The 25,321-nt window shown below is 42.9% G+C and overlaps 2 protein-coding genes across 2 annotated transcripts; both read right to left on the bottom strand.

Moving 5' to 3' along the window:
- Window positions 1–9,985: 9,985 nt before the first annotated feature.
- On the bottom strand, window positions 9,986–14,023 carry LOC102702885 (pyruvate kinase isozyme G, chloroplastic-like). Its single transcript, XM_040528405.1, has 12 exons — window positions 13,768–14,023; window positions 12,869–13,129; window positions 12,630–12,795; window positions 12,364–12,498; window positions 12,175–12,285; window positions 11,993–12,081; window positions 11,665–11,727; window positions 11,392–11,567; window positions 11,150–11,252; window positions 10,838–11,013; window positions 10,414–10,522; window positions 9,986–10,295 (listed from the first exon to the last, which is right to left on the bottom strand). The coding sequence occupies exons 1-12, from the start codon at window positions 13,954–13,956 to the stop codon at window positions 10,182–10,184; spliced, it is 1,692 nt and encodes a 563-aa protein (XP_040384339.1). The 5' UTR covers window positions 13,957–14,023; the 3' UTR covers window positions 9,986–10,181.
- Window positions 14,024–15,719: 1,696 nt separating this feature from the next.
- Window positions 15,720–19,180, bottom strand: LOC102718490 (NADH dehydrogenase [ubiquinone] 1 alpha subcomplex assembly factor 3-like). The gene is made up of 6 exons (XM_006662024.3): window positions 18,949–19,180; window positions 18,770–18,841; window positions 16,952–17,068; window positions 16,754–16,788; window positions 16,220–16,320; window positions 15,720–16,078 (listed from the first exon to the last, which is right to left on the bottom strand). The coding sequence occupies exons 1-6, from the start codon at window positions 19,062–19,064 to the stop codon at window positions 15,992–15,994; spliced, it is 528 nt and encodes a 175-aa protein (XP_006662087.1). The 5' UTR covers window positions 19,065–19,180; the 3' UTR covers window positions 15,720–15,991.
- Window positions 19,181–25,321: the final 6,141 nt, after the last annotated feature.

Genomic DNA, 25,321 nt, shown 5'->3' with positions numbered 1-25,321 from the left:
TTTAATTTATATTTAATGCTTTATTTAGGTGTCTAAAAATTTGATGTATGTTTTTAGAAAAACTTTTTAGTAACTAAACAAGTCCTCAGCTTCCACGTTCAGTCCCCTTTGCATCTGTTTGCAAACTTTCCTGCTGCTGGATACGATCTTGTTCCCAATCGTTTCGGTTACATTTATAATGTAAGCTAAAATTTGAATTTTAAATTTTAAATTTAGAGTTAATTTACGGATTCTTTTTTATAGTTTATTTTTAATCATTTCTTTTAGATCGCTAAGAATATGTATATAAAATTTTTATTTATAAATTATTTTTAATTGTTTATAAGTGATTTTGATTACGCTTCCAAATAGCCAAACGCCGCGACTGGAAATTTTTTTTGTACAACGTGAAGTTCGTCGATCAGGTGGGCGCAGCGGCGTTGGAGTGGCAAGAACACTCAGCAACTTCAGACAAAATTCAGCAGAAAAGAATGGGTAACAGTTACGTCAGCGGCGTCGTTGCATTGGAGAATACAAGTTTAAAAGTAAGGCCTTGCTTAGTTGTAAAAAATTTTCGCAAAAATATCAAATCAAGTTTTTAACATCTATTTAAAGTATTAAACATACTCTAATTATAAAACAAATTTCAGATTTTACTTGAAAACCACGAGACGAATCTTTTGACTCTAGTTAATCCATCATTAGTACATGTTAGGTCCTGTAGCACTTATGGCTAATCACGTTCTAGTTAGGCTTAAAATATTCGTCAAACGATTTCCCGCATAACCGTTTAATTAGTTTTAATGTTCATATATATTTAATGCTTTATTTAGGTGTCTAAAGATTCAATATGATGTTTTTGAAAAAATTTTGAACTAAACGGGGCCTAAAGTGGTGTTTGGGACAAGTGACTTATTTTTAAATAGTAAACGTAGACTATTAATAAAACTCATCCATAATTCTGGACTAATTTGCGAGACGAATCTATTGAGCTTAATTAATCCATGATTAGACTATGTGATGCTATAGTAAACATGCTCTAATTATGGATTAATTAGGCTTAAAAAATCGTCTCACGGATTACCTGTCACGCCCAGAAATTTACACCAAATTTCTGAACAATAGCATGTATTAAATCTCGGTCCAGGCATCAGCCCGAGTACACACTATGACAAATTAATACACAGTTCCACGACTTAAAAACAAATAAAAATAATTATCTATCGAAATGCAGCGGAAAGAGGAAAACAAGACTAGACCATCTAATCTTCAGTTTTAGCTGGCGATGACGGCTCCACACCACAGGCACTCTCGATGGCGGACTGAACCTTACTTCAACCTTCGGAACAACCTTCTTCTGACACAGGCTCTGGCACTTGCTCTGGTGGAGGAAAAAGCAAGCAAGGCTGAGTACAAACCACCGTACTCAACAAGTAACACCCAAGAGGGAGAGAATAATGAATGCAATAGGGTATCAAGGATAGGCTAAGGTTAAATTGCACAAAGCTGCAGTAATTTAGCAAAACAATAAATAGAATAAGCTGAAATAAAAGTAAAGTAACAATTAAAATAATACTCCACTGTCCAACGTTACACCACGTTGCAACAGGCCCAAACCACTGTCGAACGTTACACCACGTTGCGCAGGGTCAAACCAGTTCCAAGATTAATAAAATTATTAAAGGGGTTCAACTAATCCCAGTGAGTCTGTCGGTTCGCCCAATAACCGCGGGCACGGCTATTCGAATAGTTTTACTCTGCAGAGGTGTACAACTTTACCCACAAGACATGGCTGCCAAGCATGTTACCATGCCCCAACGTATCACCACGATACCTCAGTACGGAAACCATGATAAGACCTTTCACCTAACCCTCCCTAGACAATCGCACCACACTTCAGGTTTCACCCCCTCCTTTACACCAAGTCGGGCAGTCCCCTCTTGTGCCTTGGTAGATCCGGAAGCAGGAGAAGCTTTCGTTACACCACGATTGCCCGTCCATACTCCATCACGCCTACCCTTGCCTGGGTACGTCGAATAGGGACAAGCTAGATTACGAGTCTCACCGTTGCCCATTCTGGCTTGTGGTTAGTACGTGTAAGACCTTCAGGGTTTCCTGAGAACCGGTCCTTAATTGCCATGGGCACGACTCTCAAAACCATGCACCCACAGCCCACCATAAGCAATATTTTAGTTGTATTAATCCACCTCGGGAAATGAATAATGATCAAAACCATTAAAGGTCTATCAAAGTGCAACAATAATTAAATAATAATTGGTGAGCTAGTTGAACTAAGCATGGCTAAGCATTGACTAACCCTAATTCTAGTCAAATTAACCCTGGGATGACAATAATAAATGGGGATCAACGGAATGCCCAATAGATAAATAAAGTAAACACATTTGAATACAATGCATGTTTGAATGTAAAAGCGGGGGATTTTATAAACATAGGTTCAATATGATCAAAGAAGGGTGCCACTTGCCTTGCTTAGACCCACGAGGAACTTCGGTGACGACTTCGAGAATGAACGGCGCTGCGACGGGGTCAAAACCTACGACAAACAAGGCAAAACAAACAAAACAGGCTAAAAAACTACTGAAACAGAGAAAGAAACTATTTTTAATGGATTCTTGGCATTTTTCTGGATTTAATGAAACTTGAATGGACCTAAACGGAGACTAGATGAATTACTTATGAATTTTAGAAGTTTTCTGGGTTTTTTAGCTAAACAGAAAAGTCCTAAATCAATTATTGCGCAATTAATGGGGCTGCTGACGTCAGCGAGGAGAGAGGAAGGGAGAGCTGACATCTGGGTCCCACTAGACAGTGAGACCAAAGGAGGAGAGGGGCTGACAAGGGGGCCCAGGGGGAGAGAGAAAGGGAGAGATGGAGGGAGCTGGTGGAGCGGGCCCCACTTGGCGGAGAGAGGTGGTGGCTGGTTAGTGGGCCCTGCCAGCCAGAGGGGAGGCAGAGCAGAGGAGAGGGGTGGAGAGCTCGGCCGACGGCGCGGGGAGTGGGCGGCGGTGGGCGGCAGCCGGCGGAGGACGGCGCCCGGCGACGAGCGGCGCGAACCGGCGGGCGGCGGCGAATGGCGACGGCAGCCGGGAAGCGGGAACATCGGCGGTGCGAGCAGCGGCGGCGGGAGCGGCGGAGACGGCGAGGGCCGAGGAGAAAGGGAAGGGGGCGATGGCGATGACCGGCGGCGCGAGGGCGTCGACGTCGGCGACATCGACCGGCGACCGAAGGGCGACGACGGCGTCGGCGAGGAGGAGGCAGAGACCGCGGCGGGGTGGCGCGGCTCGGAGCGGCGGCGGAGCAGAGCGGAGGAGGGAGAGGGCGGCTGAGCGGCGGCGAAGCAGCAACGACGGCGTCGGCGACGACGTCGGGCGGCGACAAGCGGGCGGCGACGGCGCGACGACGGCGCGACGACGACGACCGGCGTCCGACGACAGCGCGTGGCGCGCGACCGAGTGCGGCGCACGGCGACGACGGCACAGCGGCACGGCGACGGCGGGCGGGCGCGGGAAGCGGCCATGCGGGAAAGCGCGGATGGCGCGAGGACAGCGTGACGACGGCGGAGCTGGGCGACGGTCTGGCAGGGGCCGCCGGCGACCGGCGGAGTCCGACGACGACGGCGCGGGGGTGAGCTCGGAGGCGATGATGGAGGAAACGGGAGAGGGAGAGGGGAAACGCTCACCGGCGGCGACAAAGAAGGCGGCGCGTCGGCGAGGGCGAGGCGGCGGTGGTGACGCAGACGCGCGGCGGCTGGCGACGCGCGGTGACGAGATCGGCCGACGGCGTCGAGACGACGAGCACGGCGGCGGGAGAGACGAAGGGGCAGCGACGACGCTCGGGTGCACACCGGCAGCGACGGAGGCCGGCGGGAGATCAGCGAAGACGAGGCGGCGGTGGTGACGCGGGTGGGCGGCGACGTCCGACGGCCGACAAGAAGATCGGCGGCTGACGGCGATGGTGGGGAGCTTCGGGCGGAGAGGGGAAAGTGGCGGCGGGGCGGCGACGCGAGCATTTTATAGGTGGCGGCGCCGGCTTGGGCGGAGCGGCCGGTGGAGACCGAGTCGGCGACGCGGCGGACTCGGCGGCGGCGGTTGCGGCGCGAGCGGAGGACTCGGGGCGGCGGCGGACTCGGCCGGCGCGGCGTGGTGCGGAGGCGGGGCGCTGACGAAACCTGGTCACTGACAAGTGGGGCCCGCCTGTCAGTGGCGCAAGGGAGGCGAGGCGGACTTCGCGGTGGCGCGGACACGGACGCGCGAGCGGGCGAGCTGGGCCGAGGCGGCCCGGCCGGGAGGAGGCGCGCGCGCGTGGACGGAGCGGAAGGCCGGCTCGGCTGGGCCGGCCGGGCGGGGAAAGGTGGGCCGGCTCGGCTGGGCCGGCCCGGGAAGGAGGAGAGGAAAAAGAAAAAGGAAAAAGAAATGGAAGGGAGGAAAATTGGACTTCGGCCCAATTTGAGAAGGAAGGGAAAAAGAAAGGAAAAAGGAGGGAAAAAGGAAAACCCCACTTTTGCCGAATTTTAAATTAATTTGTTTGGCCAAATTTTATACTTCTGCAATTTGAATTTAAATCCAGTTAATTGATTTGGAACCTCGATTTAATTAAATTAATTCCTTTTAGAGGGATTTTTCCTGAGTTAATTAAGCCAATTGTTGTTTACGAATTTCTTTTTACGATTTTAGGCTTGGGATAAAACTCCGGGCGTGACATTACCACTTATTTATGAAATAAATTATTTTATCAGTCTATGTTTAATAATTTAAATTAGTCCAAATATCTGATGTGATATGGAGATAAAATGTTTAGCCCCATCTAAGCAATCCCTAAGACAAAGCTGCTAGCAGTAGCACCACTGGAAGAAAAGAACATAGTTATTGCCGACTTTAGGGAGAAACTCCACAATAAGGCCTTGTATAGTTCCAAATTTTTCTTCCAAAAATATCACATCGAATTTTTAAACATCTAAATAAAGCATTGAACATAGATGAACCAAAAAACTAATTGCACAGTTATGGAAGAAATCTCGACATGAATCTTTTAAGCCTAATTAGTCTATGATTAGCCATAAGTGCTACAGTAACCAACATGTGCTAACGACAGATTAATTAGGCTCAAAAGATTCGTCTCGTGGTTTCTAGGCTAGCCGTGAAATTCGTTTTTTCATTCGTGTCGAAAAACCTCTTTCAATATCCAATCAAACATTTAACGTGACAATTATCTCAAAAATTTTCTCTTTCTAATAAACACCATATTAAATGTCACGTTTTTACAAGTACAGTGGAGTATGTACTCCATGGACGTGAAGTGGTCGTAGGTTAGCTCATTAGATTCCATGTGATGGAACATGTACATCCTATTTATTTATGTATTTATATGATTACTCGTATTTATGACTAATTATTGTTTTAATGAGAAGTGATGTGCCTGGCAACAACAAAACATTTGTGATGGATTCGTTTCGCTACGGCTAATCAGAGCTGGCTTTTTTTTTCGTACGCATATTTTCCGAGCTTCTAAACAAAGCGTGTTTTAAAATAGTTATACCAAATTTGTTTAAAAATTGGATTAATCCGTTATTCAAATTTATAATAGCTAGCACTTAATTAATTATGTACTAATGATTTTTTTTTTCGTGCACTAATTAGTCCGCAGCATTAGGCGCTGCCGCTACCACTAACAATCCCACTATTTGCTATTACATTTGTTTTACTGTGTAACACTTGGTATCATTATCTAGATTCATATGAGTCTAGACAAATCTAGACATAGATATATAATACATTGATGTATAATTAATTTAGACATAGCCAAAAGCATCTTACGATATGAAACATATTAATTATTCATTATTACCTCCATTCCATATTATAAAATTTTTTAGGCTAGCTTTCATAGATTTAAACACCGATAAATATATATAATTTATATAAATATCTAGATTTATTAGCATTCAATATTTTAGAAAGTCTTGTATTATGAAACAGATGAAATACATTAACTAATTAATTTGGACTTTAGCCAAAACGTCTTATGATATGAAACAAATGAATTATTTATGACTATCTTTCTTTCTAATGTATATTATAAGATTTTTTGAACGTATAAATTCATCCATTGATGATTATATATAATTTAAATAAATATCTAGCTTTGTTAGTATTTAAAATCTAGATAAATCTATAAAGTCTCTGTAACATAAAACGGATTGAGTACCTTATTAGTGGTGTTCGGCTATGCTATACAGTGGCACGTGACAGCTGCGCCATTGTCGTGGTAGCACAAAACAGTAACACATCTAAGAAGAGCAATGTAGGGTTCATCTTACCACCGGTCATTATCGTTGGACATGGTATCACGTTCACCCTCCGGAATTTTATCTTTTTTTCACTTCCTACGGGGCGTATTTAATAGTTCTCATAACCCTCTATTTTTATCACTTTTTAATTAATGAGTTTAATCAATCTCACAACTCTATGTGAGAATATTTATAAGATTGGCAAGAAGTTAAAATTTTCATGTTGAGACGCGGTAACCACACCCTTGATGGTATGATGAAATTATGGTACGTCCGAGCTGAATTCGTCTATTGCATGCTTGTGTTTAAGTAATTGTCCACGAATAGTAGAGTACACCAGGCAAGAAGAGAAGATTTCACTGGAAGAAGGCGATCTATTATTTTCGTACTAAAAATATTTTATGTTTTTCTATAGTTATGTTCTTTTATTAGGTTATCTTAAGATTATTTCTCCTTTTGTCTCACATGTTTTTAATAGCTCAACGGTATAATTTTTTAAAAAACAACTATATATTTCATAATCTTATTTTTTAAAGTAGATTTTAAACTCTATATTAGTTACTTTTATAATTTATATTATTAAATAGCTATAAAAACAGTAATATTTCATTGTTCATATTTCAACTGAAAAAGAACGCAACATATCTCATACATACCAATATAGATAAAAAGGCAAAATGATCTTCACTTTTGTAATTGTCAATGCATTTGTCCCTCATTATTCTAATACCAGTGAATTTATACTCTAGGAATAAAGTCTTCATGAGATTTTTTTTTGGGGGGGGGGCAAAGATGAATTCTTTCTCTGGCGGAGATGTACCACCTCCGTCCCAAAATAAACGAATTTCTGAGTTTTTTATAAAATTTTTGACTTTTCGTCTTATTTAAATTTTTTAAAATTAATATTTTTATTGTTATCATATGATAAAATATAACTAGTACAATACTTTACGTATGATTATTTTTTTACTTTTTATAGATTTTTTAAATAGACGGTTGGTCAAATGCAAACTCAGAAATGCATTTTTTGGCCGGAGTAGTACAGTATGGTTGGGCGTGGGAAAAGTGATAGAGCAGAGGGCGGCCGGAATACCGGAATAGTGCGTCGTCGCCTCCGTCACCGGCTGCCTCAGTAGTAAAAAGTCGCCGTCGCAGGCGGGACACGTGGGCCTGCCGGGTGAACAACGTTCAGCCACCCCGAGGGGCCCACACGTCAGCCTCGACGTGACACCACTAGACCCGGGGGGGACCCGCGGCCTGACACCCTCCTACACGCGAAGTCAACTCGCTGTCTGTCTGTCTCGTGCGCTGTCTGGCGGAGGCAGCTAGCAAAGACATCACACTACTGACTGACACTGCCTTGTTTAGTTAACAAAATTTTTCTCAAAAACATCACATCAAAATTTTTAGACATCTAAATAAAATATTAAACATAGATGAATCACAAAACTAATTGCACAGTTATGGAAGAAATCTTAAGACGAATCTTTTGAGCCTAATTAGCCTATAATTAGTCATAAGTGCTACAGTAACCAATATATGCTAATGACAGATTAATTAGGCTCAAAAGATTCGTCTCGTGGTTTCCAGGCTAGCCGTGAAATTCGTTTTTTCATTCGTGTCCAAAAACATCTTTTAACATACAATCAAACATTTGACGTGACGCTTCTCAAAATTTTCTCAATCTAAACACCTCGCGAGGCCTGCTGTGTTTTGGTTTTGAGATTTGAGATTTGCGTTTGCATCTCCTCTTGATCGGTTTGTTTAGTGCTCCTTTAGTTCGGGATGTAAGACGACTATTCATGTGATTAATTAAAAACCTATTTAAATAGGGTGTCATCAAACCATAAATTAAATTGTTTTAAGTCTTAACTAATATATCATTAGCACATATAAGTTACATTAGTATTTATGGCTTATCATAGACGGACACAGATTCGATGACATTGGTAATGTCACCGAATCCGAGTTTATCATAGACTAATTAGACTGTTCATCTCATAAATTTTTTTTAAAAAAACTGTACAATTAATTATTTTTAACTATATTTAATACTGTTCAAAGATTTAATGCGATGGGTGGTCATGAAAATATTTGGAACTAAACAGGGCCAAAGTACGGGGGTTAGTCAAGCTCGTGCTCCTACCTTTGCTTGGTCCCGCCTCTACTACACAAAGTACACTCATCTTGTTTGATTCAAGTGCTACTCTTAGCTCCCTAGCTAGGCCACTAGATACCGTTATCGCCTAGGTCTACTGTGCTTAATTAGCTTTGGCACCAGCACCAGTACCCATTCACTTTGGTTTAGGTTGACTGACACGATGATAGCGCATTAGTGCTAGTGCTAAACCATGCAACTCTCATGTTAATACGAAGACTATGGCCCAATTTGAGGGAGTTTTAACTTGAAAAACTGTTTTTTTCGTCGTCTTCTGGTTTCTATGTTATTTCCTAAATTTTACAACGGCAGATTTAACAATTCCCGTGAAAATGTTTAGAAGAAATAGAAATTCTAGAAGAAATTGCGCATGTTAGAAGTTCCCCAAACATGCTCTATATACTCGTCTGGCTCGAGATTGGACCTAATCATTGGTTCTAAAATATATGCATTTTAAGATTGTTTAGTAAAGATTTACATAAAACATGCCTTGTGCTTTCAATTAGCCTAAGATTACACCTACTGCACGGTTCCAAAAATATAAATATTTTAAGATTATTGTGAAAAGATTTAAGTTAAATTACTCTTTTGGCATCCATCAATAAACTTGGAATAAATAAAGATGAAAGGATAAGTCGGAGTAAATTAGGGGAAAATAATACCATGAAATTGCTAAAAAAAAATGCTTGTAAGAGCAGGTACAATAGCATACTATAAGTCAGCTATAAACATATTTTAAAGAAATAAGAGGGGAGAGAGAAGAGAGGTGAACTACTAATTTATAACCAGCTACACATGAACTCTAAAATAAGATGTGTGTATGACATGTAGGACCATGTACAAATGTTTTGTAACCAGCTACTAATTTATAACCAGCTACATACGGACTCTAAGACAAAATATATGTATGATATGTGAGACTATGTATTGATAATATATTGATATTTTATAGATAACTATTATATAAATTGGCTATAGATAAATTAAAGCTAGTAGTTGACTATACTAATGAACTTGCTCTTATAGCTTACCGCTACTGTACCTGCCCTAACGAGACTTGTTCAAGCAGCGGGTGGGACAGGTTGGCTGGGCCTGGGACACCACATATGAGATCACGATCACCAGCTTGCTATGGCCCATGAAACCATCATGAATTCATACAAGGAAAGGGATCCTGGAATTTTAACATTTTGGTTTTTTTAAAAAATATTTTATAAATAGACCATTGAAAAAATTAATTATATGAACATAACTTTTTACTCCGTCAACGTTATTAACAGCCATCATTGAATAACTATAAAACACCATCCTCCAATGATGTTGACATGGTCAAAAAATCTATTCGTGCAATAAATTTTTTTATAGATTTATTTGTAAAATAAGTTTTCAAAAAGTACCAAAATATCAAAATTACAGGAAAGGAAACAATGATGCCACAGTGAGTCGTGCATCTCTTCAGCAAGAGAACCAAATTACCATCAGCTCAATTCCTAAAGCAAGAGTTGAGAGTGAAAGTGAAAGTGACGAGACATTGAATCCAGTGTGACACCATGTGAAAATGAATAGTAGATATCTTATTCAGTTCCAGAGACCCTACAAGTAAAATCAACATGACATATAATCCGACCGTACCATTTGTTCTCCGTAAAAAGTTACTCGTAACATAGCACATTAACGCACCAACAAAATTTGAACAGGAACAACCCTGTGATGGAATTGGTAAGACGGGCAGGATCATTAGCCCTGGACTTTCCTCACTTGAATGTGGTGAGTAGACTCCTCTCTCCAGATCGACTTCACTCCACTCTGAACAAGGGTCACATAGTCCCCCTCTTTCACGTATTGGCCGCTCTGTCCAACGTGCAAAACAATAAATCATTCAAGAGGCAATAAACTTTGCATAAGGAGTCAAAAATGTATGTCATTGATGTCGACAACAGATTCGGCAGCGTCAAGTGCATAGGCTCACCAGCAAGCTGCTTATTGCTCTTGAGAAAGTTTCCTCTGCATCATCAGAGAACTTCATGTAAATAGGAACCACGCCCTGGTAGAGTGCCAGACGTTGCTTCACTCGCTCCCTGCAAGAACAGTTTCCTCGTAATGGTCAGTCCTCTAGGCATCTTTATCTTTTATTAGTACTCACTCCATCCCAAAATGTAACCACTTCTAGAGCTAGACACGTGGATTAAGAAAATAGGTGGGAATGATTAGAGAAAAACTGATTAGTTGAGAAGAGAATGTAGGTGAGAAATTAAATAAAAAATGGTTGTGATTGATTGAAATGATTCGTTATGTGGAGAAATAACTTCGTTTTCTAAAGTTGATTTGATAAAATGAAAGCATTGTAGACAAAATTCTGGCATGACATAGGCAGAAATCTAAAAACAACTTACTCATTTGTAAATGCAAATATTGTAGATGAAGGTCGGTAGTGGCTGAGAAGGACAGCCATGGAGCCCGTTCGTGTAAACACAATAATTGGGGTACAGAGGGTGTTTGCCATCATTGTTGCATGAGATCCAAACATTTTGCTCAGTTGGCTTTGACAAAATTCCTCATTGAGAAGAGCCTACCAAAAGAACCATGAGAAAATAAGATGCTAAAATAGAGATAGCAAACCTAGAAGGAACTAGGTGTCTAAACAATGAACAATGCAGAAGCTATAGCACATGGTAAATTTGAAGTTGTGGAAACAGGAGATATACCTGTGGACGTGTGACAAGACTAGGAGATGTAGCTGGGTTATACAGGCTGGATTCTGTTCTCTGTGCCACTGTGTGCATTACCTTGACTGCCTTCAGTGGGAACCTAAGCAAAGTAAGATGCATAATAAGAGTAAGTGGAATTGGAATGCAGATCATTACTAACCCATTGGAAAAAAAACGTAACAAGCAAGATTTAATGAAATAAATTTTATAGATGCACATGCATCAGGTTGAAATCTTACTTTCCATGGGCAGTTTCACCAGAGAGCATGATGGCATCAGAACCTTCACGAACTGCGATTGCTATATCAGAAACCTCTGCTCTTGTTGGAGTTGGATGGTCAATCATGCTCTCTAGCATATTTGTGGCAACAATAACTGGTTTCTGCATGCTTCGGCATGTTCTGACAATCTCCTCCTGGAGAAGTAGAAGTGCAAAACACATGCAATTTAAATGTTGTTGTCACTTCATTCATTTGTTGCACTCATGAAATCATACACAAATTTAAACCAACCTGCAGCAAAGGAACTTCCTCAATTGGAAGTTCAGCGCCAAGATCCCCACGTGCCACCATCGCCTACAAACATTTCAAGAGATTCAGTATCTAGCACTAAACAGAGATGAAGGCGTAAAACATTTCAAGGATAAATGAAGCCAGAAATAGGAAAAAAAAAAGGCAACAGAGAATGAAGTGTTAGAACTTGTATAAAAGCTTCGAAACACAACGCTTGGTCCAAATCTCATGATAACTATCCAAAGGCAACTACATGTTGAAACAGACATCACTTGCATGATGCCTTTTCACATAAAATGGTTGAAACAACCAATGCCCATGGCCTTACCCCATCTGAAGCAGCAATTATGGACTGGAGATTTGGTATTGAGTCTGCACTTTCAATCTTTGGAATGACATGTATATCTGCGTTAGCACCTGGGATACAGAAAAGAACATAGAAAAAGGAGATGAATTAGGTTCCGGCTATAGATATCTTAAAATTCCACAGATGACGGAGAAAAGGGTTACTTTTAAGGTAGGCCTTCAGTTCGTGAATAACTTTTTCATCCTTTACAAAGGAAACAGCATAGAAATCAACACCATTTTCAACACCAAACTTTATGTCCTCCCAATCTTTCTCTGTTAAAGCAGGAGGATGTCAGGATATTGTGCATAACTATGTGGAGGTTGGACATTTTAGGGGAGAAATCAGCCAACCTGTAATAGATGGCAAAGTTGCACTCTTTCCACGGACATTTAGGTGGCGCCTTGATTTGAGTTCCCCACCATCAACTACTTGACACTTAACTGTATCATCCGTTTTAGACTTAACAGCAAGTGACATCATTCCTCCTGTAGCACATAATGATATAATCAAGGATAACTAGGTGCAATACTCTGAACTGTCTACCTGTAAGGAACCAAACTCAACAAAAAGAAAGAGTGACAGAGCAGGATCTGAAGATTGATAGATCAGTCCTCACCATCTACCAACAGTATGTCACCCACTTCAACGTCGTTTATGAAGTCATCGTAATTCACACTGACGGTGTCTTTGGTGCTCACCCCTCTTTTAATAGTAAAATTGAACTCTTGACCTTCCTGGAGCATGATTGGTTCTGGAACATCCCCACTTCTCACTTCTGGACCCTGCATCACTGAATCTCAATCATCACAGCTCACTTGCTGCAGCATTCAAACTCCATCTTTCAAAGGCGTATACCTTGGTGTCCAGCATAATAGCAATAACATTGCCATCGGTATTCTTTGCATTATACTCCTTCACCAAATCAATCACCTTCTGGTGTGATTGGTGGTCACCATGGGACATATTCATCCGTGCAACGTTCATTCCAGCGTCTGCAAGTTTCCATATCATCTCGCGCGTGTTGGTCGAGGGGCCTATGGTGCAAACAATCTTTGTCTTTCGCCGGGAATTCGCAGAAACCACTTGCGAAGCAGCTTCAGTATTCTCAGCATTGCTCTGCATGCAAAGAAAGGAATGAGCTAACCGCTTCAAGGTGGTCTATTGTATTGGAAGACAACATAATAGAAACAAAATGTGGAGAAAACATATAAAATTAAAGGATACAGGTATGTCGAGCCTGCGCCAAAACAGAAAACCAACTGCTTGTCGCCGTTGTCGGCCCTCTGGGTCCCATTATCATCCGTGCATTGCTGAGCCAGCACATATATGTAACACTTTGCAAGTTTTTAGCTGGTGATTCATGCTAGTTCTGTTCGGATCATAATAAAAGGAATAACAGCTGCAAATTTCCAAACTCGATGTGCGCTGTTCGGAAATGACAAACGAATAGCTTGTCCCTAGAGGAAACCTGCACCTCACACCTTTCATGCATTTCACTGTGGCAACTCTGGATCAAAGGTCCTAAATCGCAAGGATGCAGCGACTACTCCACAGGCCCACAATGTAAGTCACTAAACCGAGCAAATCAGAGCATCACGAAACGACGAGTTAACCGTACGGCTTGGGATCCAATCGCCGAGCAGTCGAGGCGGCAAAACTTTTACAGCGACGAATCCGCCAAAAAGAAAAAAAAATAAGCGCTACTTGCCAAGCGTGCAGGGGGGGCGGGGGGGGGGGGGAGAGCATGCAGTCACCTGAGCGGAGAAGGAGCCGTTGGTCCCGACCGCGAGATCCGCCACCCTCTCGGAGGTCGAGGTCCTCAGGGAGCGCGCCGCCACGAGCCTCCTCGCCGGCTGCGGTGCCAGGGACGGCACCGCGGGCGGAGCCGGCCTCAGCGCCACGCGCGCCGCCGCGAACCCGCCGATCTCAGCCGCCGCCGCCATTGGCCTGCGCAGTAGCAGCGGAGGAGGAGGAGGGCGTGCGAGTGCGACCGTGGAAGCGGAGGAAGCGAGGCGAGGGTTCCTTCCTTGGGAGAAATTGAGGACCACGGCGCGTGCGCCTGGTCTTTATACACCGTGAGGGAGGGTGGGGCCCGGTGACAGGTCCACAGGCGCGGTCCACACGATGCGCTTCCTCGGTTCCACCGCCCCGGCTCATCGGAGCGTAGAGGAGGCGAGGCCGGAACAGAACTGGTTAGAGGAGGGCCCACCTGTCAGTGACCTCATTGCGCTGACCTGGCGGGCCCACGTTACGGAGAGAAAAAATCGCGCCGGCGGAGAGGGGAGGAATATGCTACCACGAATAGATTTTAGTTTTTTTTCCCGTTGTTAAGCGTTTGATTATCTATTGTATCTAAAAGTTTTTAACTTTTTTAAAAAATTAGTCACGTGTAAAATATATATATGTTTTATCATCTAATAACAATAGAAATATTAATTATATTATTTAAATAGGATGAAGGGTCATTGTATCTAGAAATTAAGAAAAATGAACTGATTTATGAACGGAGGAGAAGTACGCATGCGATAGGAGAGGGACGTCAGGAGTTGGAGGGTGGCGATGCTGTGGGACGGATGCAGCGATGAGTCGGCGTCATCGATGGAATGGCGCCTTACCAGTTATCACCGTGCGTTCGCGTCGACAGCGATGCGTTTCGCCCTCGCGTTCACGTGTGCCTTGTCGGTCTCTGCATTTCACTCACCCCATGTACTGTGTTAGCAGCAGCGCATACATGTTTGGCTGCCGAATTGTCTAGGGTGGCGATGCTGTGGGACGGATGCAGCGATGAGTCGACGTCATCAATGGAATGGCGCCTTACCAGTTACCACCGTGCGTTCACGTCGACAGCGATGTGTTCCGCCCTCGCGTTCACGTGTGCCTTGTCGGTCTCTGCATTTCACTCACCCCATGTACTGTGTTAGCAGCAGCGCATACATGTTTGGCTGCCGAATTGTCCAGACTCCCAAGTCCAGAGTTGGTTGCGCCTAGGGGTGTAAGTAAGGGCCAACCCGCTTATAGATCAATTAACCGGGTAGATCATCGGGTTACCCGCTTACCGGGGATTTGCGGGCTAGCCCACTTACACCCTTAGTTGCGCCCTAAAAATGTCCTCTTCTGTTCTATTTGTGTTGCCGGTTTAGATGGATCGTATTTTGGCAAACATGATTAAGTGCCTACGAGCATCCCCAACAGCTCATCCATCCCATCCTCCATCCTAGAAATAGAGGATAAAGAGTAAAAGTTAAATTCCAACAGAACATCTATCTCATCATCTATTTTTGGATATCTATATTAGGAGAGAGAAACTCTATAGTTAGATGTTCTCTCTCCAATCCTCCAAATAGATATAGAGAATATCATATATAGATGATCTGCTGGAGTACAAAAGTATATGAAGGATGAACGTGTTTTATATGATCATCCAAATAAAAATATGGATGATCAAATTTAGATTAACTGTTAGGGATCCGTCACCCAGAGCTGGGACATGGCAACCTGCAACGCAGTGGCGGCGTTCCAAAACCAACACACCAAGGCAGCATCAGCATGTAACACATGCGGGAGAATACTACGTAGGGCTTCGCACCCTCGTGCTGGCAGCAGAGAACTGGAAATGCCAGGTCAGACCCCAATGCCAACATGACTGACAAAGAGAGTAAAAAACTGGTAAGTGTGATGATACATAAAGAAAAAAAAGTCAAAAACACAATCAAGTTGTTTCAGCCTCGTTATTCTGAACTTCTGATGTATACTACTAGGTCAAAAACCTTGTTCGTCCGCGATTACAAGAGAATAACTCACAAAACCAAGGTGTGATCTCTCCAAAGGGAGTTGGAGAAGAGAAAGGGACAGGGCGACATCACTGGTTAATGTTACAGAATTTCCAGCTGATTCCTTGGATCTATCGAGTACCGACTTGGAAAGGAGAAGACACCTGATCAGCTAGCCTGCTCACCCGCACAAGGTAACCATCGTGTTTCAAGAAACCACTCCGTAGGGAAGAAGTGCAATAGCGACTGGTCTGCCCTCTTCATTCAGAATGTTATATGTTGAAGCCGCATTCCTCTGCCAAACGATGGAAGCATTAGGCATGTCCAGACACTAACATCATAGGTTGTGGGGAAACTACAACTATTTGCCACATTGAAGTATACGAAAAGAATTTGATGATGTTGTGCTTGTGCATAAGGAGCATATTGTTTTTACCGAATCAACTGCTTCCAACTTCATCCCAGTTGACCGAACAAACTTGCGGAGCTCAGGACTAATAGGTTGGATGTTTCTTCCACAACCAAGAATCAAAATCTCTGGAGAAGCATAGCACACAGGATGATGTCAGCCACGAATGGCGCTTTCAATTCAGAAATACCAAAAACTATCCATCCATCAAGTGCAACGTCCTGGTCTCCTGAACCACATCTTAAGCAGGAGAAAAATGCTTTGGGCAATTGAACTACTCAGTTAATTCCAGAATAGGTGTACATTGACTGCATGCTCTCACAAAAATTCTAAAATAATCTTTGTGAATTACCATTACGCATAGCTTTCAATATTGATAAGCAGCCCATGCCCATATTAGCTTTCTAATGAAGCTGCACCATGTCTTTGATCTTTAACAAAACAGGCATATGGACATTTGGCATAGGTGATAACATTAGCATGTCAAAAATGGCTGGCTGGATATCAATCATGACAAAATGCCACACACAACTACAAAGTGTTGACCAGCACGAGAGGTACCTGGGATAGGGTGCACAACTTTGAAGATTGACAAACTGCATTATTGAAGAGAGTTATTAGTCAAGTAAAAGATAAAAGATGAAGGGAATATTATCACAGACACAAGTGCAAACATGACTTTTATGTTAATTGATATACGCAATGGGAACTCAACACTTCCAACAACCTCGGAGATTTAAGTATGAGAATGAGCCCTACCTTTCAGCTGTTATCTCCGCAAATGTTTTGGGTGTCCACGTCATTATCTTGTTTTCTACTATCAACAAACTGCCCTCATACTTTACATTGTTAATCTTGAATCCTGTATCATCATATCTGCAAACAGAAAAACAGACTTGAGCTACATAATCAATAACTAGAGGGGATGGATCAAAGTGGGAGAGCTTATTGAAATTTTCTTCAGAAAAAAAAAACAACATTGACTGAGACAATCTGACAACTCCAAGCCTCCAAGACATGGCAAAACTCATGCATGTTAAAAGTTACTAGTTTTGTCATGTGGGTTATTACTGCAAACTGAAACATCATTGAGATTGCAATGACAGAAAATTTAGCAAATTATCTGGAGCACATGAAAATTCTGTTCTATCCACTACTCATGGCAGTAGTGCAAATTGATTGTCTTTATACACCCTCGCAGTACAGTACAAGGTTTAGCTCAGATAGACAGATTAACAAGGAAACATACCAAATATTACAACATAAGCATATCATAACCTTCACACATCTGCACATATGCAGTACACACTTTCCAAATCTGTTATGATACCTAAAAGTTTACTACCATATTGTTCATCATCTGTATCAACTCCCACTAAGCTAAATGCATTTGTATTTGTCTTCCTAATCATTTAAAACTGAATCAAGGATTTATCTCATTCTCCCAATACCCATTTAGGCACTATATCATATATAGAATAGAGAAGAAGAATAGTGAGGAAATACTTAGTCAAGATAGCCTCTCCAAATAAGAAAAATATTTTTTTGGGGACTCAACAAGGTATCAAGGCAACCCAGCTGATTATATTGATCTCAAACAGGGTTTTACAATAACAGGGGGTTGTAAGCAGTTGACCAAGGCAGAGTACAAGAGAAGGGGCGAACAGGAAACAAGAACAAGCTATGTTATCGCACACTTTTTACGACACCAATGCATTGCTGGGTCCATTTAGTGTGAGCAGAATCCACAGCTCTATGTGTGTCTAGAAGCTTCAAGCTGTAGCTGCTCGGTCAACAAGAAAGATATCTTTCCAGCTTACCAGGTTCCTTTTGTCTGTCATCTCAACCTTACCTCATGGATAGGAATCCAATAAGTATTAAGGAGGAAGGTAACTGTTTGCAGGTGGAAAAAATGTTCAGACATGCTATCTTCTTTTTCCTCGTTCATCCTAAAAAGACAGCTTCAATTTTGGGGAAGATAATTATGATTCCTTTGCAGTTATTTTCAGAAATTGCAATCCAATTCAAATCCTTGGGTAACCAATGGGTCACCCCAAGAACATTGGATCCAAGTGAGATACAAGGACTTATGAACACATATTCAAACCTTAAATGGATTTTTGGGCCATCAAAATAATGTATTTGCAACCAGCCAGATAGATATTTCTGCAATCTTTCTGTTTGAATATGTCCTCTTCTAATGTATAATCTGCTTTGACAATATCATTTCACTTTATCATAGCCATTGTTTGAAATGTAGATATTAAAGAATTAGATTGACTGCATTTCTCTGCTTGAACTAGTTCATGAGAAGTCACATTACACAACTATGTAGGTCACTAAACTATATCCATAGGTCTAAACTTGTCGGCAACTTTTGCATTCTAGTCACAGCTTTGAGGCAGCAATCATTCCTACTATCTATAAATCCCAATATTCCAAACTACAACCAACATTATCAGCATTTCAGGCATTCCTGTACAGGAGCTAGAAAAAAAACAGCAAATCACGATAAGCCGTCGGTGCTGTCCACGAAGAGAAATGGAAAAAAAGGGGAAAGGATGAAGGAGACATTACGATTGGAAGCGGAGCTGATCTTCGGGGACGCTGTCGATGAGGTTGATCTGATCATAGAGAGAGAAGGTCCTCCTGCACAAATTTCACAACCCAATCAATCGAAACATTCACATCAACTACCCCTCCTCCGGTTAGAGCAGGAGGCAGAGGGGGTGGGAGCGAACCCGATGCGCGCCTACCTGAGAGACGGGAGGTGCCTGAGCCTCAGGGCGTTCGAGACAGGCTCGCTACTGCGCAGCGTCTTCACCAGATGCGGCAGCGCCGCCAGTGCCTTCTGTCCCCGCGCCGCCGCCATCCTCGCCGCCAGCCGTCACCGTCTTCAAGCGAAAATGGGGAACGAGAGATTTAGGAGCTAGCCCCTCCTATAACGCTCGAAATTGCAGACAGGTCCTTTCCAAAACTTATTTCCAATCTGAATCTTTTGGCCACACTCGGTTGTGTTTTTTTTCAGCTTTTAGATAAAAGATAAAAGAGTATCTGCTTTTTGTTATAATTATTTAATAGTGTAAATGATGGAATTAGCTACTATAAAGTTAAAGTTATATATATTTTAAAAAATGCGTCGTTTAGTTGTTCAGAACGTATAAGCGCAAAGTTGGGGACAAATTGAGAAAAATACAGGTTAAAGGATACAACCATAGTCAATTAATACTACCATATGAACGCTTGGATCCACATGCTCTGGCTCGCCTAATTCCACATGATGCCCATGATGCCGACACCATCGTCATCTACACGCTCAACAACCTCTCTCAAAATTAGAAGGTAAGCGGCACTACCTATCCCCATGATGCCGATACATGCACCTCCTTGTCTTTTGGGCGCCATTCCTTATCCTCTACCTTAGTGACTAGGACACCTCTTCACTAGGGATGGCAATCGGGCATGACGGGCACGGGTAGTAACTACCCATACCCGTACCCGTCAGCCGAAACTATGCCCGCGGGTATACCCGTTACTACATCACGGGTATAAAATCCGCCCATACCTGTTACCCGTGGGTCGTATACTTGCGGGTATACCCGTTTACCCGTACACGGGTACAGGATACCCGCGGGTATACCCGCCCAAAACATGAACAACCACAGGTTGACAGCCACACTTGATAGAAAGAACAGAACTGAACCGGTGATAACGACATACTTCAAACAAAATTTACCAACAAGCCTGCTAGGACAACACTAACGAAATTTGCTGAAAAACCTGACCAGAATGGCATGCCAAGTACGGATGAAATTATTGCTCCAGTTCTAGGAAATGAAACAGTGACAGACATCATCAAATAACAAGACTATTGCATATAACAGCCACAAGACTATTGCATATAACAGCAAAAAAATTTATCTACAAAGTTTGAAATCTAACTAAATCTGAACTGAGATTGTACAACAATGAGGAAGCTGCCCTCACGGAGTCACGGCCTCACCTCCAGAAATCCGAACTGGAATGGGGGCGGCGGCCTCGGGCGTTGGCGGGTCGGGGACGGGGGCGGCGTCGGAGGGACGGGGACGGCGTCGGGCGACGGCGACGTCGTTGAGACTGCGGCCGCGGCGGCGTCTTTGGGACGGGGACGACGTCGGGAGGCGGCGGCGGCGTCGGTGAGACGGGGACGGCGCCGGGTGCCGGCGGGACGGCCGAGGGGATGGGGGCGCCGGCGGCAAGGGGACCGGCGCGGGGGCGAGGCCGCGAGTGGGTGCGAGCCTGCGAGGCCAAGGACGGCGGGGAGGATTCGGCTGGGCGCTGGGGTGACGGGGAATTAGAGATGAAACCCTAAAATTTCCTATATATACATAAATGGCTGGCCATCTGTCAGTGTTATATGTGGGTAAATAGGCGAAGCGGGTAAACGGGTATTATTTTTAACCTAATAAAATACCCGTAAATATTAAATAGAGAACAAACCTAACCCTATTAAGGTTTTTACCCGCGAATAAACGGGTATAATTGCCATCACTACTCTTCGTGATGTGGTTGTTCATGCTCACGACGAGCATCAGGCATGTCTGGTTCAACAACACATTATGTACCAGGTGTGTCGGGGTGCATCAGCGCTGACGAAGGTAAAAGACGGAGATCAACCTACGAGAGTTGAAGTTGGACCGGAGCAAGTTGGTGTTGTTCGACGTGTGCATGCTTTCGGAGCAGTTGTGACGACCGAAGCAAGTTTTTTTAGGTCCATTGAGTTTTCTTTATTATTTTAGTTACTATAATTACATGTCAGCCCCTATATATGACAAAAACCAAATCTACTTGATACGTAGGCACCACATCAACTGGAACCATTCTTAACCAGTCAAGGGGGGTCTAATAAACTGGTATCAAAAGTTGAGGGAGCCTTGGTGTCTGATTTTATGGTTTATATGTATGTAAATCGGATTGAACCAATAGTAGAGAGAGGCAAATAAATTTTTTCTCTTTTGAGAAATACAAGGAGACCCAGCACATCCCGTAGGCCCATTACACACATCCTCGTGCAGTCCTTATGACCAGGCCGACAAACGGGCCCATGCCAAGTTACATACAGCCCCGCACGACATGAGGGACAGTGGATAACGTCCTCCGGGAGGCCTCACTTCCACGATCCTGGTTTTGCTGTTTCTCTGGGTTTTTGGGTTCAGAACTTATATCGACAGTTGATTTGTTAGTGAAGATAAGTTAACTTGTCAGAGCCATTCTTCAAACACAAACGCTTCTTCCACCGGTCAGTTCACCAACTCAAAACTCCACATAAGTTTATTATGTATATACAGACCAAGATCAAATTAATGTTTAGGAAATAAATTTACTAACACCTTTACCAGCAAGAAATACTGTAGCATTAGTCGAGGCGTGCGCTCACACACACACACAGCCTTGGATGTATATAGCTTTATTTGTTCATTCAGGCAGGCAGGCCATCTGGAATTCTGGATGGAGAGAATTCATGGTGGGTGTGCAGCTGAAGGGTAACCGGTATAAAAGCCCGGGGTATTGTGCCGCTCATCGTTGGCAGCAGGAGCAGGCGGCCCAACACCTGATCTCCCTGCAGTGCAGCCATCACATCATGCATATATACTTCATTCAGTTAATTAATACTGTCTAGCTCGTCGTCAGTTACATGCAGCACAAAGCCACAAAAAACTTCTCTGAATGAACGGATCAATTTAATTGTTAAGCTGCTATAGATTTACCTCCTGCATGTACGTAGGTAGCGTGCAGGGTGCAGATGAGGGCGAGTGCCATCAGGAGCACCTTGCAAAGGGACATAATAGCAACAGCAGCAGCAGAAGAAGAAGACGAGCTGCGTTGCGTCCTCATCTTCTCTGTTTCTCTTTCTCTCTCTTACTGAAACTGCGTCTCCTGGCTTCTTTTCTTGCTTCTCTAGAGGCTAGCTAGTAGCTGTTAGGGTTTTGGATTTTATAGGGCCATGAGTCATGCAGTTTCGCTATCGTTTACCAGGGGGTCAATGGCTCTCTTCCAATTTGGCACTGACCACCAAAAGGATTAGTATATTCAGCACGATTTGGGATGGCACCAGAATTAGTTGCTGTTGAGTCCAATATTGGTCCATCGTGGAGGGCTTGACTAAGATATTCTTCGTTTATCTGCAACCAACCGACAGCCATATAATATTCATCATCTACCTGTTTGAATGTGGATGTCCAGTTTCAACAAAGACTTGTCAGCTCCAATTGAGGACAGTCTGATTGAAAATCTCGCCTCACTTAATTATCGTAATAATTCATGAAATACTCCTAGTTTTGTAGAGGCCGGAAGAGTTATCAGTTTGGGTTACATAACTTTAATGCAATTTATTTAGATCAATAAAGCTTGTTTATATAAAAATGAAATGCTCTCAAAGCATTAGGGTTAGTAGCATTTCTGTCAACAGATTGAGTTGATTCTATTTAGTCAAGTCACTAACTACATGCGGCACAAGGGACATTTGAGAACAAGGAGATCTGCTCTGCTTCTCCATCTCGAACTTCCTTTTCTCTATCTGAAATTGCACCTCTTGATCTGCTGCTGCTAACTGCTTCTGACTCTACATGGAGGCAGCGCCCAGAATTTTATAGCTGCTGCAGGGCAAAATATAACAGTTCATCGCTATCGTTTACCAGGGGTCAACACAACAGGTCTCTTTTTTCCAGGGCCGATTTGGCACCACCCAGCCAGTCTCCAAATCATCCAGGGCTTCCCTGCTTGTGTACCATGTTCCTGCAGGCTTTCTAGTGACGCCAGGGATAAGGCAATCTCATGCGTCCATGGCGCTCCCACTGGAGTACTACAATCTAGATCTGCAAAATGATTGTGCGTGGTGTTTGGTGTAGGATCGAAACAGAGTTAAACAGACCTATCAGAGGAGGGTGAATGGTAGATTGAACCAAAACACAAAAATCTTTTAGCGGAAATAAAAGATTACCTCTGGTTACGTCGCTCCTGAGATTACCTCTGGTTACGCCGCTCCTATGCCGCCAATCTAGTTGCGCCACTTCTGAGATTAACTTGATCGTGTCGCTCCTGTACCGCTGATCAGATCATCGAGATCCAGAGAAAACCACTACTAGATAAAAGCACAAAACATAGATTGAATGATGTGAACTTTATTGCTTCAACTGTTATTTACAAAGTACACCAACAACACTCTTAAAATTATCGATCTAAAATCAATAACTAAATCTCACCAAAAAGCACACCGGGGACATACCCCTCGATACCTATTTATATCAACAAAATCTTTCTCTGACTAGGAATCATACTACTTATCCTAGTAGGACTCATCTCCAATTAGAATCCAAAACCAAACATCGACGCTACAGTAACACGGTTGCTACGGTAGCCCAACCTGCTACAGTGTTCGGGCCGGTTTGCTACAGTACCCGTGCCACTGTAGCAATCCGATTCATGTACCACCTTCCTCTTTTTCTTATCCGATTTACTTCGCGATTTTCCGATGCTTACACATACAACATGTGAAGCCCGTTACTACTCCATCCTATACGATGTTGTTCCACCGTATGCCATCTCGTATTCAACATCGTCACTCGGCATTCTTGATCGTCCGGACCTCAGCTCCCTCCTGAGCTTAGTCACGATCCCACCGCCGGTGACCGATATTGATCTCCGAGAATCACAACTCTATCCAACCATGTCATATGGCATCCCGACCATCCAGACCTCGGTTCCTCCCTGAACCTAGTCATGGTACTTACCAGCCATTGATCACAGTTGACTTCAAGTCACCTGCACACATAAAGACAAACCGACTGTTTTCGAGTACAGATATCGCAACATGACCCACATTAGTCACACACACCGACACCAACACATAACTGTTTCCAAACCAAATTCTATCAATTTACAAGCCAATTGTTCATCACAAAATATAGATCATGGCTATGATCTTACATTTGGATCGGTTTTAACTTTCAAGCAATATGTGTTCAAGTTTTTTTGTTACTGAAAAGTACTCAAATAACATCTCTGGGCAAATTAAGGCCGTCATACAACTCGGGTATTCGCCTGCCCCTTGGTTACACAAAGATGAAAATAATACTGAACCTTGAATCAAGACTTCCGTACATAGTTAGGACATCATTTTTATGTTGGAACATATCATAAAATATATCATATATATTTATGATATCAGATAAATACTGTAAGACAAATATACAGTTTGATCGAATCTTATTCGAAACATAGAAAACTTAATTCTGTTTCCATTTGTGGCTTAATTTATTCACGACAAATACATCATACTGCTACTGCCACACGTCCGCTACACACTGTATCTGTTGTGCATGAACCAGCTAGCTAGCAGAGATAAAATGACAGCAGGCAAAGATAATGCCACAATGGAACTTGCAAGGTTGGCACCCCTGCAGGTTTATTTGTTTATTTATGTAGGCAGCAGGCTCCCAGAGACAGAGTGTGGTTGTCCATCGATCATGGTGACGCTCCCGGAGGCGGAGAGCATTTGAAGGGAACTCGGCATCCCCGGGCAGGAGTCGTCGGCGTCACCCCGATGATCTCTGCTGCTAACGTTCTACCTGCATATCCATCCACGCATCACCGTACAGAGTAGAGTAGAGTGGTTTTTTTACCGTCCTTAAAAAATATTTTGAGATATCTAACAAATTTAGTGCGGACAATATGATATCTCGGATTCTTAGGATATTTTTTAAGAATAATACATAAACTCTACTCTACGGTGTATATATGTACTCATACTTGATTCAGTTAACAAATTAACCTTGTCTTGCCGTCGATACATGCATGCAGCACAAATTAAGGTTAACTTTAAGGGTTTCTTTTACCATCTTAAAAAAATACGTTAAGATATTTAAAAAGTTAGTGTAAAATTATGATATATTAAGACACATCGATAACTTTTGAGATATTTAATTTTACATTAAAAAATATGTTGCATCCACGTACATTTTTTTAAGATGATAAAAAAACACTAACTTGGATGGAGTGAGACATTACGCTGTATCTAGTTACCTCCTTGTACGGGGACAGATTGCAGGGTGCAGATGAGCGCGAGGACCATCAGGAGCACCTTGCAAAGAG

Source organism: Oryza brachyantha, chromosome 10 (genome assembly GCF_000231095.2).
Source record: "Oryza brachyantha chromosome 10, ObraRS2, whole genome shotgun sequence".
Taxonomy (NCBI): Eukaryota; Viridiplantae; Streptophyta; class Magnoliopsida; order Poales; family Poaceae; genus Oryza; species Oryza brachyantha.
The sequence above is the reverse complement of the archived record's forward strand: the minus strand, read 5'-3'. Positions and strand labels throughout refer to the sequence as shown.